The 18,225-nt window shown below is 39.5% G+C and overlaps 1 protein-coding gene across 2 annotated transcripts in view; it reads right to left on the reverse strand.

The window, feature by feature from the left end:
• Positions 1-18,225, reverse strand: part of UBE2E2 (ubiquitin conjugating enzyme E2 E2) — a 341,224-nt gene that overhangs the window by 78,429 nt on the left and 244,570 nt on the right. For both annotated transcript variants that reach the window (XM_036886132.2, XM_036886131.2), the window contains exon 4: positions 4,681-4,813. In XM_036886132.2, the coding sequence (XP_036742027.1) occupies positions 4,681-4,813 (133 nt within the window). The remainder of the gene's footprint in view (positions 1-4,680; positions 4,814-18,225) is intronic.

An 18,225-nucleotide genomic window follows, 5' to 3' on the forward strand; every position in this document is an offset into this window, starting at 1 on the left:
TGCCTACTTTAAAAAAAATAAAATATCCAGATCTTCAGGGAAACAGAAGTACTCCAATTACGAATAGTCTACCTCTATGTATTTCTACTGTTTAAACAAACATCTGATCTATTACCTAACATGACTCCTAGTTAGGATGTATATTATTAAAACCCTTGACACATGAAATATTAGACACAGGGTGTCACATTATTTTCAAAGTGTTTTTAATAGAAAAAATAATATAGGAATAAAATATATACTATCATTTTGCTTCTGAATTTTTCAAGTACACTTGTTAATTTTATCTGGTGTGGAACTTTCAAGACAACACTTTCATACTGCTCACAAAAAGGGAAATAACTGAACAACAGTATTCTTGAAATTTGGACTGGTAGTCAAAAAAATACAAATTAAAGCAACCATGAGATATCACTTTTCATCTATTAGACTGGCACAGATTTAAAAAAACTAGGGCTCCTAAGAGTTGAGGACAGTACAAGGAAATCCTATTCTATCATATGCTGATGACCATGATGTAAACCACACAATTTTTTCTAGAGGACAATATATCAATCTTTAACAAAATTCTACCAATGTGTAAGTCCATCTACCCAGATGTTCCATGTCAACAAATTCAGCCTCAGGAAATAATCATGCAAGTATATACAATATGTAATTATAAGAATGTTCATTAAATCACTGATTATAATAGAATATTGTCAAGAGCTTAAATGTCCAATCACAGAAAATTAAATTTGGTATATTTACACAATGGAATACTATGTAGCCTCTGTAATTGATATAACTGTTGGGTAAAAACACAATGTTAGGAAAAAAGTAATTCTGAAACCACAGAGAATATGGCCCAATTTTTATGCATATATAAGTGTGTATGTATGCATACAAACATTTATAATGTATCTACATATATATGCAAAGAACAAAAATTCCGAAAGATATATAAAATGGCATGAATTAATTTCTTGCTTAGGATTACAGGTAATTTAAACTTTTTTCTTTTATCTGTAATTACTTTTTATTCTATAACAAATATGTAGACTTTGTAAAGTCAAAAACATTAAAATACTTACATATTAGACTTTTAAAGTAAAAAAGTGCAGAATTTGAGCACAGCAGTAATTATGAGTAAGAACATGTAATCCCCTCCAAGATATAAAGCAATGTCTACTTTACAAATAGGTAACAATTAAATCATTAAAATATATATCTACACTGAAAAAGAAATGCAGTATTAAAAAACTATGGGACATTCCAACAATGTATATTTTTCTTTTTGACTATATTATTCATAAATAAAGTCTCATTGACTTTATTTAGTTATATTAGTTTTAGAAATAAAGTAAAATTTCTAAAATCTCATATTTTTCCAGAGAAATAATATTACCACTGGTGGTTAAATACTCAGCTGAAGACTTGGCATCAGATTCAACTAAAAATATATGAACAAAAACACTGTAGATTTAGTAAAAGAGGCATAAACACACTGATTATATAAGAAAATCAATGTACTGAAAAGTATACTGAAGTACAGCATTTGAAAGTACAACTGGCACTTGACCTATTTAAAACTAGTATACTAAGTTTAATGAACATTAATTACACACAATTAAAAATTGTTTTGCTTGCCTTCTTGGAATTTAGGTGAATTCTGGAAGAAAGGATTGGAAAAGCTCATCTGTGATTTTGAAAAATCCCAGTGTGGGATATTCAAGCCCTACTCCCAGAAAGCTCCTGTGGCAAGAGGAGGCATCCAGACCCTTCCCTGATTATTCGGTGATATACTTGAGGACTACAATATTAACAAGTCCTTGTGAAGGATTCCAAGTATAAGACTTCGGGAAAACTCATCTCATGGATCTAATCATGTTATAGACTAATTGTATGGTATGGATATTTGATAACCATTAGGTGGCCAGTCAGATTTATTTGTGAGCCTCTGTGCTCACCAACGATTCTCCCTGGCACCTGCTGCTATCTGGGATCATTCTTTAGAGTATTGGGAAATGCTGCATGAATCAAAATGAGTGGCTTCATGCTGTTGGAAAAAGAGCGAAGGACAAGGACAATGGAGAAAAAAATTAAAACTTAACCTCAAATATGGACTGGTTAGAGTAATATAAGACTAGAGAGGCATGGGTGTGCTACTTCAAAACTTAATAATAAAAGTGTTTTAGTTAACAGCTTTCAAGACACCCACAATCTTTCCTAGTCTGTCTGTCTATATTACTTAATTTCTAAAACTAATAAATTAGGTTGTGATAATTTACTTTGAAAAACTCACAGGTTTCTAATAAGTGTGCATTTAAATTGTGATTCTAGTTACCAAAGTTTGATTTTTCTTCGTCTTAAGAGATTGTCTAATTATATTCAATCAGTGGATCTGATTTTTCTAGTAATATTCTTGACAGGTTTAATTCAGCTTTTTTTTTTAACATTCCCAGTAAAGGGAAGCCCTGTGTCTCAGAAGAAGAGCTATTCAGAAGCAGACTGTCTAGCTATAGGTCACATCTTCCTCATAGAGAACTGAAATCTATTTTCCTGTAACTGACACCCTCATGCTTCTATTTTTGCCCCATCCAGCCATCCAGGATAAAGGCTAACCCCAGGCCACATCATAGTTCCTGAAACATCTAAGGACAGGTATCACGTTTCTCCTATGTCCTATTTTTACTAGTAAACATCTCCAGGGTAAATGCACATTAATTTAATGGAAAGTATATGGTCCCTGGGGTCAGAATTCAGTAGATTCTTAGTTGTAAATTATTAGAAAACCTCTCTAAGCCTCATCTAAGTTTCCTCAACCTGTGAAAGGGAACATTCTAGCCTTGCGTGGGTTTTTTGGAGAAAAAAATGAGTTGGTACAGCTGATGCCCACTGCAGTGCTTGACCCAGTGGAAAAAACCCTCAAAGAATAATGACTCTCTCCTCAACAACTCAGTCCTGTTTCTCCTTCTGAAAGGTAAGATCTTAGAAGTGAATGAGGATCTCCAGATACAGTCCAATTGGTCCAGAGTTCTGGAGACTGTACTCCTAAAAATGTTTCCTTAAACCTCCAAGCTCAATTTCCAACAGAATTTAGTTAGCCAAAACCCACAAATTCTACTTATATGTAATAAAGCAGATCTTTCCTATTTTGCATCATGATTTCTTTCTGATTGTCAATGAAATACTAGACATTTGGCTGTTTTAAATTCCACCTTGTTAGTTTTGGCCCATTCTTTCAGGCCATTGAGGCCTTTTCAGCAGCTGAATTATTTTATCTAATTTACTAGTTCACCCTTTTAGCTTTGTTTAATCTACGCTTTTCTGTCATGCAGAGCCTGGAGAGCCCACACATTTTCTGAGCCGTGTATTTCCCAGCACAGACTGCGCCAGACTTCTGAGCATCACAACCGCCTGCCCTGAGTTTTCCCTCCGCTTCCCCTCTGTCCTCCCTTTGCTGAAGAGGCTGTCAGAGGAAGGTCCTCCAATCACCCGCAGTGCAGCAGGTACCCCGGTGACTTACGGGTTGGTCCCAAGTAGGATGGAAAGACATAAGGTTCTCATCCGGGAAAAGGCGGCAGTAAGCAGTAGGCAGACACACTATAGCTTTGTGACTGGAAACCTGCCAGTGCAGCCACCAGTGTCAGCAGCCTTGCTGTGTAATAAAGGCACATGGGCTTTGCCGTCACAATTCCTGGGTTCAAATCCTGTCACCACTCTTTGTTACCTGCATAACAGTGGGCAAGCTCCTCAGTTTCTTTGTGCCTTGCTTTCCTCTTTGGTAAAATTATAGTTATTATTTTTTGCTTTACTATCAAAACAATATCCAAGCATCAAAGGCAGAAAGGAGAAAAGGAAAGAAAAGAGAAAGTGAAAGGGAGGGAGGGAGGGGAATTACGGAAAGTCATGGTGAAGGTAAAGTCTTTTCTTGCTTTTTAAACTGGTTTAATCTAACCTACAACTCAAATATATTTTATTTGCCTCTGTATTGAGAGGTTAAGCCGGGTCAAATGAAAATTCTTTCTTGGAGGCTAATATACCAAGTCAGTGTCCTAAGAGTCCTTTTCTTTCCAAAACTGGGGAACGAATGTAAACTCGTCAAAAGACTGATTTACAGGCAGTAGAAAGGAATGTGAAGAATTCTTAAAGCATATTTAAAGGACTATTGCAAATACTTCCTTGCTGAATTTTCTTGGTGTCATTTTTAAGTCTGTGTGGGTCACACTTTCTAGTCTAGTGCATGTGTACTGCATGTGAGCAGCTGAACCTTGGACACCAACACTCAGAGCTCCATAGCTGGTGCCATACGTCTTGCCTTGAAGGGGCTCTGCCTTTCGTCTGGCTCCAGCCACAGCCTACATCTAGTTCTCTGGGCTCCAGGGCTGGCACCAGCCCAACCTCATTCCCCTACTTCCATCTATAATACGCTGTCTTATGTTGCATTAAAATAGACACCACAAAAAGGAGACACTGAGAAAGAACGAGAAAAAAGTGAAATGTGAGTAAAGGGCTGGGGTGGGGGAATAACCTATAACTTTTCACATTGTTTTCCTTTTACACACAATCAGCCCTGGGAAGTTGTCTACAGTGACAGAATAGACATGCATACCTAGATATGAATATTTAAGAAATGTATATGTATATACATATACAATAATACATATTGCTAAAAATGGATGAATACTTTATACTGACCTTAGGGGGTTTAAACGGATAGTCTGGTGAAAAGGTAATGTCAAGAAAGAACACCCCTCCTTCATAGACAGATCCCGGGGGTCCCAATATAGTTGACCTCCATTCATAAATGTTGTCTCCTTTGGGTCCAGCACTGAAATAAGACATACAAATGAAATGTACTTAGTGATTATGTAAACCCTGGAATTTAAAAAATCTATTTATGGTAACAATAAATTGAGCAATGCCATAAAAACACCACAAAATTAATAGGTTAAATTCTGTATGATGATTAATTTGTCAATAACATCAGTATTCTATAAAGGATATATGTTGGTACGACTTAGTAAAACAGAACCAGGAAGATTCTGTTTTGCCATTTACAACCCCTAAACCTACAGAACAAAAGAGGCGAAGGACCACAGACCAGAGGTAGGAGCACAAATGTTTAACAAAACATGAAATTATTTTGAGGTCCTGAAAAGGTTGATATAGTCATAGGTGAAAGAGACACATTTTCAAAGCCAGATGGGCCACTAGAGAAATAAAAAAAGTCTAATACCTTTGTTAATAACTAAGATCAGTAAACGGTCATCAGCCATGAAACGGAGCTCAAGGATCATATCTCATGTGAATCTTCTTTTTTCTCTTCCCACCCAAGGTCTCCCTGCCCACCCCACCCATACCCCAGTACATCACAGCCAGTGTGGCCTGCAGAACGTAAGATACATCATTTTGTTTTAAAACAGTGTTTTGGCAGTGTTTACTTCTCTGTCCCTCCCTAAGTCCCTTGAGGAACAGACTTGGCCCTCCTCAGCGTCTGGGAAGTGGGTGTGGTGGGACAACAGCCAAGCAGGTGAAGCCATGTGGCTCCCAGCAGCGAACGTAAGTCCCGTCTCAGAGACACTCACTGAGGAAAATAAGGCCCCGTGAGTCACCTGAATTGTATTACTTCTCTCTGGCGAACAGGAGGGCAAAATGAGATTAAATTTTAGCTTTTTTTAAATATCAAGCTAATACCTTCATCTAATAGGCAGAATTAGCCTCACACTCTGTAGCAAATTGGGCAAACCTGTTAAGGTGCCTGGGAAAGATTTTATTGTCAACAAACATTTGGCTCCCATTCTCTTACTTTGAAATTAGTTTACAGCCACAAAAAATTCAAAATTTGATGTTAGTTTATAGCTAAAACAAATTTGGTATAATGTTGGTTAGTATTCCAAAAAAGCATGCATCTTAAGCCAGTTGGGATATTCTGGGAATTCAAGGATAGCCTAATAATAGAAAATTATTAATGTAATTCATATCAATAAGTAGAAAAAATTGGTAATAGATTGCAGAAAGAGCACTGAATAGGCTTTAGTAATAGCCATTCACGATAAAAACCCTTAGTAACACTGGAATAGAAGGAAACTTCTTTAACCAGATAAGGGGCATCTACCAAAATCCTCACAGCAACTTCAATATTCAATAGTGAAATATTAAAAGCACACCCTTTAAAAGTTGAGGAAAAAGACAAGGACGTCCACTATATCCACTTCTAATCCTTATTGTCCTAGAGAGCATATTCATCAAAGTAAGAAAGACACAAGGAAAAAACAAACAGTGTATGGATTGGGATGGAAGAAATGAAACTGTAAGCATTTGCATTATTTAAGTACACAGAAAAAAACTCCCCAAACATATATACAATTTATTAAACTTAATAAAAGAGTTTAGCAAAGTGTCTGGATATAAAATCAATATGCAAAAATCAACTGCATTTCAATATACCAACAAAATTAGAAAATGTATTTAAAAATACCTTTTACAATGTTATTTACAAATAAAAGGAAACTATGAATACATTTCATTAAAATATGTAAGATTTGTATAGGGAAAATCATAAAATCTATTGAAATACATTCATGACAATTAAATAAATGAAGAGTGATAAGTTTATAGGCAGGAAAACTCAGTATCCTACACGTCAGTTTACCCCAAAATGATCTAATGCAATGCCAATCAAAAGTTCAACCACTTTAAAAAAAAACTCAACTTGTAGAGTTAATTTTGAAATGTATTTGAAAAGCTGAAGAAATGCCTCAGACTTTTCCACATCCATGGAAAGCTGATATATGTCAGAGTTGATGAAGCTAAGGAAACAGTTTTCTTACTTGGAAAATAGAGAAATTGGATTTTTACCTCAATAAATATACAAACCTCTGTTGCAAATGGATTAAGCACTTACATGCAAAATAAAGTTTTAGAGTTTGACTAAAGAGAGTGACAAGCCACAAATTGAGAAAAGATACTTGAATCACATAAGATTGACTAGTTTTATATGATTCTAGTACATTCTAGTGTCCAGAATGTACAAATTCCTATGAATCAGTAAAAGACTAACAGACTGTTACAAAAGACATAAATAAGCATTTCTAAAAAGTGGAAACATGGACAATCATATGAAAAATACTCAATATCATTAAATCAGGGAAATGAAACTTAAAACTACAATTCCATGTTACTTTACAAAATACAGGCAAAAAGAAATGCCTGACAAAACTAAGTGTTGATGAAGGTGTGGAAAAAAAAAAGAACTCCTAATCACTGCTGATGACTCTGTTTAATCATTTTGGATAAGAGTATGGAGCTACACTGAATATATATATACCCCTATGTTACAACAGACAATGGCATTTCTGTATGTTCACTATTTTTATGCATGTGTATCAGAAGACATACACAAGAATGTGCATGGGAGCACTATTTGTAATAGCAAAAGTCCACAATGTCCATTAACAGAAATATGGATAAATTTACCCAAAGGAATATTACACAGTGTGAAAATATGTTGATGAACATGGATGAATCTTAAAAATATCATACTGAATAAAAAAGCAAGTCTAAAAGGAACATATAGAGTACGATACTACTTCTACAAAGTCTAAAAACAAGCAAACAAGAAAATATACTGTTGAGGGACATACACAACATACTTAGTGAGGCAAGAAATGAATGAGAACAAAGTTCAGAAGAGCACTTTCCTGGGTGGAGTCAGAGGGTGGAGGACAGCACACAGGATCTTCCGTGGTTCTGGTGATGTTCTATTTCTCAAGGTGTATGGTGGGCTCAGGACTTATCTGTCTTATTACTAGGCTTCATAACTTACTTATGTGTCAGATATGTCCTCACATATGTATCAAATTTTCATATTAACAAAAGTATGTCAAAGAAATCTACCAAAATGCTATGGGAAAACAGCAAGTTGGAGCATATGTCAGTGTGATCCTAATATATAAACTAGAAACATAAAGCAATATTTTATGTTGTTTATGGATGCATATCTATGTCAAAATCTTTTAAGAAATGAACTGGAAAGATACACTTAAATTCATGGCAGTAGTCACGTAAGGAACAGAGGAGAGGTGGAGTGGGGTGATGGGAGGAAACAGATCTGGGCAATGGGGAATAGAGAGTCCAGTTTTATCCAGCATTTGATTTCTCCTGTTTAAAAAACGATTAAGTAAAAAATTAAAATAAAATCATGCTTAGCCAGGATTTATTGAAAAGTGCTGAAACACATGAAGAGGCAGTGGTGCAGAGACCAGACTACAGCATTCCCATCCCGTCTTCCCCTCTGCCTACCTGTCCCGAAGCCAACAGTGAGGGAAGAACAGAATGTATGCAGTCCCTTGTTGCCAGACAAGCTCACTCATTCAGATGAATAATACACATGGTTGCACCTTGAGCTATAATTAGGCCCAATATGAGCAGAGAAGTTTATCAGAAGGACAAGCTAAAAAAGTAAATTATAGGTTTGTAGTTACAACATTTCTTCAAGGTAGATAAAGAAATTTAGTTTAAGACATACACATGGGAGAATACACGGCTATGAAATGAAGACACATTTCCCAAATACAAAGGCATAATTTCTGAGTCACTTTGAGAAATTTTAAGATGGTATTCCAAGAATGGTAATCACAGTTAATTGTATATTTTAGGCTAAATAAGAGTCACCAAATAGTGTCACTAAGGAAGAGACTCAGAGGTAGAAGGCAGGAGATACCTCACAAAAGTGGTCAATGTCTGCTGAAAACTTAGTCAATTTGTGAGCATTTCAAGTTTTATCTGGCTTTCAGCAAGAACTCACAATTGTGTCAGTTCTTTGAAGGCAGTTGTCTATGCAGTTATTAACAATGCACTAAATAACACAACTACCGCTATCACTCTGAGTTGATTTATGCTGCCAAAATGTGTCTTTTTACGAAAATACTTTACTAGTAGTAACAAACTATCTTGAAAACAGATTGTTTTAAAATGCATGTGAAACTATGTTATTTGCCTAATACATATAGACTGAGTCTTAGCAATCATGTAGAAATAGCATGTCTGCACCACTTGTAATCTCAAAGCTTATAGCAGTAGTTCTTGAACTAACAGGCCCCTGTTCCACTCCCACTTTGATACGTCCAGGTGAGAAACCCAGATGTTAAAGTCCACAACTGTGCTGTACAAAATGGTAGCCAGATAGTTACTGAGCACTTGATTATGTGGCTGTGGCTGGTTCAAATTGAGATGTGCTGTAAACATAAAATGTATACCAAAATTCAATGACAATGCAAAAGAGAGTAAGATATGTCATTACTTTTTGTCAATTACATGCTGAAATGATATTATTTGGGGTATACTGGAATAATTGTAATATAGAAGTATATTGAAATTAACTTCACCTATTCTTTTTTAGTCTTTTTTAATGTAGCTACTAGAAAATTTAGAATTACACATGTGACTCACATTATATTCCTTTCAACAGCAGCAAGTGTCCAATAAAACTTCCTGTGATAATGTGATAGTGGAAATGTTTTAGTTATCTCGATCCAATATGGTCCTCACTAGGCACACACGGCCACTAGGCACCTGAAGTGAGGCCAGTGACAGCGAGGAGTGGGATTTTCTATTTCTTTTGATTGTAAAGAATCTGACCTAAGAGCTCCCTGCAGCTAGTGGTCCCATATAGTGAGTAGTAAAGATCTGGAGGCTCCAGTAGCTCATATTAATCAAAATGTTCCTTTAATATGTTGGAATTATGTGAATCTATACCAAACAGAAGAATGGGCTTTTGTATACTCTGATAGGACCAAAGGAGTGAGAAGGAAGGAGGTGCTGCAGGCTGCTTTATGCCTCCAATGATCGCTTCTCCTTCAAACTGAGCAAAGGGAAGGTGGGCCAGGGCCCTCCGCAGTACAGAGTGGAGGTGAGGAACACGAACAGGCTCCCGGGGCCATTTCTGCTTGTCTGGATCCCAGCCTTGCCATGGAAAACCTGTATGACCTTGTGTAAATACATAATCTCTTATGTCTTAGTTTTCTCATCTGCAAAATGTGCGATTGTAGCACCAGCCTCGTGGAGCAGTTGTGAAGTTTTAGGAGAACTGTACTCAGAGCTTGGACAATGGGGCCTGTAGGGGTCCAAACGGTAAGCCTCCAAACTGAGCTGTCACTGCGGTTGTTAGGCTTTGTGGGTGACACTGAAGTTCATCAACACACTCAAAAGGCTAATTGCCTGGTGATTTTATAAGAGATTCAAGATCCTACGACCAGAAAACAGGCTCCCAAGACACTGTCATCTTCATCTCCATCATCATCACCATCATCCCGCAACCTAATCTTATTCTATGTACTTAGATAAGGCAGAGCTTTGAACACCATCAGAAACCCTAGCTGCCACTCCCAGGAAACCCAGCCTTCCACTGAACAGAATGTTTACTGAAGATCAGGATTTTTAGGTCTGAGGTTATTTTGCAGTGTTTTCCCACTTGCAGTGTTCTTAATGTGTAATACCTTTAATTTCCTTATTTTTAGATTTTGCTTTTTAAAGAAAAAGAGACACAACTGACAGAGTTACATTTCAAAATAAAACACAATTAGCTACATCTATTAAAATGCAAACATCAGTTAGCAAATTACAAATTGGTTGAATGCCTGAAATTGCTGCCGCCTACAGTGGATAAATCCTCATGTATATATGAAATATTAGACGTTTACAGTAAAATGCAGAAAAGGACAGGGCATTCACCGCCTCTATTGAAGAGCCTAAGATGCTGTAACATACTGGAATACTTTGAATGAGCTGTGCCACAGCAGTGGCTCAAAGACCAAGAGTTTTTAGCTATGCCTGCTGCCTTTTCATTTGACACTGACTCGGAGACAGGAAAAGAGGAAGGATGTTGGGCAGCGCTGAGATCCTGGCTCCACAGGACAAGGGATCTGCCTTAGTAGAGAATCTCTGGTGTGCCAACACTAACCTGAAATCGATAGGGACAAGACGTAGGAAGGGATTTCTCAGGAGCTCCAGCGACCCCTGCCTATGTCGGACTCCACGGAGCTGAACTCACCCCTTCCAGTGGGGGGGTCACGCTGCTCACACACAAATGATATGCCGCACCTATGCCCAAAGTCGCTTTGGAAGTAAACAGCTGCGGGAATACTGAGCTCCTGGCTTGCAACACAATAATGCATGTGTTTTTCTATCAAGCTTGAAAGAGAGAAGGTAGTTCCCATCTCTTAAAAGAAAACACGAAGGCAAGGCCCAGATGAGGGACAGCTACGGAGGGTAACAGGCACCTGAAGCGGGAGAGTGCCACAGTACTGTCTGAATGAAGTGAGAAGAAACATGTGGGGTGGGGAATTCAGGGGGGAAAACATTCTCAGTGTCCTCAAGGTCATGGGCTGACCTATTTGTGGCCAAATCCAACAGTGCTTTTTGTCTTCACTTTACTAAAACTCTCTGTAGTTTCCACTCCAATTCCTGAAAAACTGTTTGCCAGGTATCTCTCCAGCAGTCTCCCTCTAATTTGGGGCACTACTCCAATTCTTTTTTTCTCTTCAGTGCCCACCTCTCTAGGGGCTCTGCCATGAGCTACCTTGTTTTCTCACCTTCATTCTTCGAAATCCACCTACCAAACACTGATGGAATCTCTAATCTGGTCAGAAACCTGAGAGTCATCCTTGACTAAGCTCCCCCCTCTTCTCTAAACACCCCCAGAACCTACAGAACCTCACTCTGCAGTTTCTCTGTAGTCTATGTACTGGTGGCATCATCAGCTCTCCCTCAGACGGCACCACATCCACATGTGGTTTCCCTGCATCCAGTCTAGCTTCCCTCCAAACCGTCCATCTAGCTGCAGATGGAACTCTCCAGAAAATCTTTCCAGTGGGATCTTTTGTTTCACTGTATTCTCTGGCTTCTTAGTATCTTCACGATGAAGCCCAGATTTCTCTGAAGTATACCAAGTTTTTCATAAAGATCTGCCTCCAGTTTACATCTCTGGCCTCATCCCCTGCCACCACCCTCTCTTCCACCATTTTCCAATCACATTGGAAAGACTTGCAGAAATTCCAAGAGAGCTGGGCTCTTTCTTGACTCCTGTTTCTGGATAAGATGCTCTGTAGGTTTGATCATTCTATTTGTCCTTAAGCCTTGTTAGTTGCACTTTCTTCCAGGACATGTTCCTCACCCCCAAAGGCTAGGTTCTCCTTTGCAAGTGGTACCCTTCTATGCAAACATAGCGTTATAGTTATTTATGGGACCTTTAATACGAATGAAAGAAGAAATATTAAGGAACAGCATTATCTGGGTCACAGGAAGAAAGAACTCATTCCGAGACTGCAGAAGCATCACAGATAGCGCAAGGGTGTTAAGAAAACAGGCCAAGATTGCTGCTCTTAAAAGGACAATTGGAGAAAGGTACCTCATAAACTCCTAAGTCTCCGTATATCTTTACTCAGTAACTTTTTGAAAAGAATAATACCACCAAAGTCCAGTGTAACATCTTAGTGTTACTGCTGATAGAAAATACCCACTTTGTACACTAAGTTCCAAGCCGAACCGGACTCTTGATCTTTTCTCCTTTATATGGTTTCTTTTTAGTCTTTAAGGGTCTGGTCCTTATTCTTGAAGTATTCCAAGAAAAAGAATTATTTCACACTTTCTGTCAATGAGTGCTTAATAAATGGGAAGGATCTTTATCATTCTCCAGATCTGAGATGTAAAGATAAAAAGAAGGTGTCAGTTGGCTACAGTTATCTCTTGCTGATCTTAAAGTCACTACTGTCATCCAATCTGTACCCTCTGTTAACAGTGTCAACGATGTAGAAGAGACAGGAGGAAAAGATTTTAAACAAAAATAAATTACTGCTTAATAATCATAGTATTTCCCATCCTCAGGAAGGCAGGAGCTAACGAGGCAGCATGCGCGGTGGGTAAACCAGCTTCCTGGGAGTCAGTGAGGAAGGCAGGCCCAGGAGGTTCACGGCACCTGGGCCTCCGTTTGCTTCCCTGTACTATGTGTAGGGGTGCGTGTGTGTTTGATTTTTTCTATGTGTGATATACTCAGGGACTGCAGAACTCTGCAACAGATGTAAGATTTTAAGACACATAACTCTACAAAACAGTGAGCAGGGAGAAGTAGAGAAAGCGGGAAGCAGGAAGGGAGACTACAGGGAAAAATGGTTATTTCTTCCTTTTCCTTCTAAGCTACTTTTTTGTAAGACACATTCACTTGCAAACATACAGGCTAAGTCACAGAGTCAAAAAGGACCAAATCTGATTTTATATACATGTGGGTTGCTAGAAATAACAGCATAATGTAAATACCTTGAAAACCACCTAGTTCAACTTTTTTTGTGAAATGGAAGCATTGGAACTGGGTGGGCGTTCCATCGAGTTAGACAGGCAGGCATGAAATCAATCAGAATTACTTAAAATACTGAGTTACAGGATTTTCAATCCTTTAGTTAGCTAAAAGGACTCTAGAAATAAGTTGACTGAGTTATTCTCAGCCTTTTTCTCCCCTTTTTAACACACATTCTCCTTGTAGAAAAAAATGACCCATGTCAGCAGTGATTCTTAGCATGGATCTGGAAGTGTGTGTGTGGGGGAGGTAGAGGGGGGGATAGAATAATTTGAAAAAATAAAAAGCTCCCCTGCACTGAGAATCACTTCTATCCAAAGCCTTCATTTCAAAAGTGATAAAATTAAGGGTCAACAAAATGAAGTGCTTTGCCCAAGCCCACACCCACAGAAGAAAACCTAAGCCCTGTGGTCCTAGGAGAGGCTCTTACTAATTCTCAACGGCTGCCAATTCCGTTATGAACACTCAGTTGGAAAACCTCTGTGGTTGCCATTATGATAAACTGCCCTGCTTAAGGTAGGCGACCAGAAATCAAGAACAACATCTGGATTTTCTTTTATCGTTTCACCCCGGGCATGTTTCAAGGACTATATTCTGAGGTTTGGTAAACAGCCATTTTCATCTCAGCCATCAAACTCTTTTTTTTTTTTTTTTTAGCTTTTCAAAATAGAAATAGTGACCTGACTACTCTCTTCGTTTCTTTGGCAAACCTAATACTTCCTGCAATACTGCTTGTGTTGCCCACCTTCCACCCCAACTCTTGTGCTTTTTCTCTCTGTTGTGAGAAATGAAAGGTCTCCAGGTACTCTTCCAGAATTAGATGCTCTTATCTGTAAGAACAATTCTGGCATGTGAGCTAGCCGACATAGCAAGTGGTGTTTCTTTATTAGTTAAAATTTCCCCCACACGTTAGACAGGAAGGTTGTAGGACTTTAATGTGTCCACTGATCTTATCTGCAGGTTAAACAAGTTCTTGACAAGAGCGCAAAGCCACTGCTGCCCTACATGGTTTTTAGAAAGTCAGGTCTTTCCACAAATTTCAAGTTCCTGGGTATGGTTCCCAAGGCAGCTTTAGTACTGTAGTTTATTACTTTATTATTTCTAGCACTTATACTATATGTCAAAGTAAAACTTCCATTTGAAAGTTAAGATGGGGCAGATCTTGGGGACAGCAAAGTCCTCTTAGGATGGTTAAGATTTATTTGTTTATTTGTATACAGAGCTGCTATTAAGGCAATCTGGTTCCCAAGTAGGTTAAATAACTCCAATATACTTAAACACTTTTCATTTGCTGAGAACATCTTTTGTTTCTTGGATAGGAAAATGGTAAACAATTTCTTCACACAACTGCCTAATTTATTCCAGAAAAGGTTGGCTGAGATATCCCTCACCAGGCAGGATGTTCACTGCATCCCTGACGCTGCTCTCTAGCTCCAAGAGCCCATTGCTGACTCTCCCACCGGGCTGCCTGGAGGCCAGTGTCAGCACCCAGGATGGAGAACAAACAAGGCAACCAGAGGAAAAACGGCAAAAGTAAACTGCACACACTGGTGCTTAGTAAATGTGTGTTGAAAAATAATCAACATCCCTAGTAAAAGTAGTCTGTTACTCCAGCACGGTGTTGAAAGTGGGCTCCAGATGGAGAGAGCCAGGGTCTGAATCCTGGCTGCCACGCACTGTGTGACTCACAGGGAGTTACTTCACCTCATGCTGTCTCAGTGCCTTCCCCTGTGAAAGAGTAGCCACCTCACAGAGCTGACGTAGGCATCGAATGAGTTGACATTTGTAAAGAGCTTAAACCAGTGCCTGGCCCATATAAATTCATAACTTTATGTTATTATCATCAGATAAGCAAGAAACTCGTAGGGTTGAATCAAGGTTGTGAGGCCCACTTCTCCCTTTGCTCTGGGACTCAAGACATGGAAACAGAGTTTCTCTTTCTTGGGGTTCCAACCTCCCCTTTCAGGACCTGCTGTATGACACCTTGTGAGCTGCTCTGTCCCTTACACTTTTCCCCTTTAAATACTGAGCTCATGAAAGAAGCCGACAAATGACTGCTGAGTCGCACCTTTCTTGGTTTAGAATTCAGTAAACAATTCAGTTTCGCATCTGCCATCCTGTAACAACAGGAGACAACACCAGGCCGGAATTCCCAACGGCTCTACCAGTGGCTTCAAAAGGCATCGTCTCACCTCCACGATACTCATACATCACTACTTCAACAAAAACAGATAACATACCAGGAGAAACCTTTTCCTTTTCACGTTCAGGAGAAGAAAGGCCACAGGTCAGCCCTGCAGAGGAGGAAAGCTGCCAGGCAGCTGTAAACGAGGACACAGCACCAAAAGACAGTGCATGTCAGTAAGAGGCAGTGTTTGGTAGACTTAACTCGGACACTGCCCTTTGATTACTTGAGGAGACCCAGAGTGCCACAAGACAGAAACGCTGGCTACAGGGCGCTGAGACTTACTCAGTAGCCCCCCACCTTTTCCTCAGTACCTGTCATGTGCCCGGCACTGTCCTGTGATCTGGGCCAGACGTATACAGTCCTGATTGCCAAGGGACTTCCTCTGGGCAGCAGGAGGGAGGGCGAACGCACGTGCTCCATGGGCTTCCCGAGCAGGCTGCAGTGGGAGCCCTGGGGAAGGAGGGACCGCGCCACAGCTGCTCCGGGCCTCCGTGCAGTGGGCACCTGGGGAGAGGGGTCCTTCTCCAGGGCAAGCAGGTGGTGCTCACATGACCTGCACCTCTCTAGGGAAAGGCTTAATACAACGGTGGTGGGGGCGGGTGACAGGGACGATTAAGCTGGTGAGAAAGACAGTAGATTTCAACAGGTACAGACGATGCGGCATGACAGGGTAAAGGCACCACACAAAAAGCAGGAAGGAGGAAAGTGGGTTCCCTGTTGAGAGAACTGCAAATACGTTCTGTGACTGAAGTCAGATAATACAAGGATTTAAATGCAACAGGAAATACATTCTGAAGACCTGTGGTTTTCATATTTGCTGCTTCTAGGAGCTTCAGGGGCTCTACTGAGGTCTTTTGAGATCACTAGTCTGCTGCCTTCCACATGAGATTCAACCAGAGAGAAACTCCACTTTGTTTTATACATACACAAACCCATGCATGCATGCGCACGCACACACACACACACACACACACATGTATCACATTCTATGAATTAAGGAATCCAGTGCTTTAAAAAGGAATCTGAATTGCTTCTGGAACTTAAAAAAAAAACCAATAGCCTGGGTCCCACCCCTTACCAACTGAATCAGGATTTAATGGGCACCTAGGGTTGAGAAACTTTAGTCATGACTATGGAGTCTCAGAGAACCTCAAAGGGAGGTTGTGGGGAAGTTGGGGTTCTTATGGCCAGATCCTCACTGAACTTAAACCACCTGATGATGTAACTGGCCTGTTGCTGGGCTGCCGCTTCCACACCTTTAGGCAATAAGCTATTACTGCACTATATAGAGAGCTCAGCCCAGTGCTCTGGGTAGAGGTAGAGACGCTAGTGCTCGACCTACCGCTGGAGAACAAGCTGGGTAACAAACCCTTTCACCCCAAAGAACGTTTTGCTGTCAATTTCTTTGGTCACATTGAATCCATAGCGAACTTGCCTGGGGCTAAAACCTATTGGCAAGACAGAGGTCCAGAACGCAGCAGCACTACACAGACCTCCTGAATCAGAATCTGCATTTTAAAGATCTGCAGATGGCATTATGTACATTAAAGGTTGAGAGGCACTGACAGAGGGTTCTAAGTAGAGATCACAAAATGAAATCCATGTGATATAATAAGACACACCATTTACTAAGCATCACTTATATGACAGACATTGTGCTAGGCACTTTCACATTTCTCAGTTTTACCTGTAAAGGGGAACATTATTTACCTTGTGGGGCTGGCATACGAATTAGATATATATAAAGTATTGAGTAGAGTGTCTGGCAAAGAGTGGGTGTTTTAAAAATGGTAAGTATTAACATACTCCTTGAAATTACTGCCACTGCAAAATTACTGTGGATAAAGGGAAGATTCCTGTGGCCAGGATTCTCACCTGAACCTAAACCACTTGATGATGTAACTGGCCTGCTGCTAGGTTACTGCTCCCACACCCTAGGCAATTAGCTATTATTGACTTAGTCACTACATAAAGAGCTCTGCCCAGTTGTCTGGGCAGAGGCAGAGACAAAGGAGGATTACAGACCTGCAGACTGTTGGATGTAGATGTAATTCTAGTGCTCAACCTATCACTGGGAGAACAAGCTGGGTAATAAACCCTTTTACACTAAGAAAGTTCCATTGTCATTCCTTGGTCTCACTGAATCCATAGATAACTTGTCCAGGGCTGAAACCCATTGGCAAGACAATTACTGTTACCTGAAACTTCTTAAGGCTCAAAGAAGTTCTGTGGCTTAACAAAGCTTACATAGTAAATGGCGGAACTGAGTTTCAAGCCTAGCTAGGACTGTCCATTCAGGAGCTCATTGTTCCCACATAACCCTGATAGCAAGCTTTAGTGCAGACTGGAAGTTGCAGAAACAGAAGACAGGGCAGCACTAATAAACTAAGTGGTGCCAACACTAACAACCTACATTTCTGTTTAGTAGACTAGAATTGACTGCAATTACAAATAAGTACCAATAAAAAGATTTGGATTATTATGGTCTGTAGAAAACATTTAAGCCCTGACATCATGTTAACATTTAGCACCTTAGTTAACAATACTTACATAATGACATTTAGTTAGTATTTAACAATATTTAACCTCTGGATAGGTTTATAGAGTTCACAAAGCACTTTCAGATGCATCATCTTTAACCTTCACCACCACTACCTGAGATGGGGTTGTTATTCTCAAATGAGATTGCTACACTTTTTTCCTC

The sequence above is a fragment of the Manis pentadactyla genome, chromosome 14 (assembly GCF_030020395.1).
Source record: "Manis pentadactyla isolate mManPen7 chromosome 14, mManPen7.hap1, whole genome shotgun sequence".
NCBI lineage: Eukaryota > Metazoa > Chordata > Mammalia > Pholidota > Manidae > Manis > Manis pentadactyla.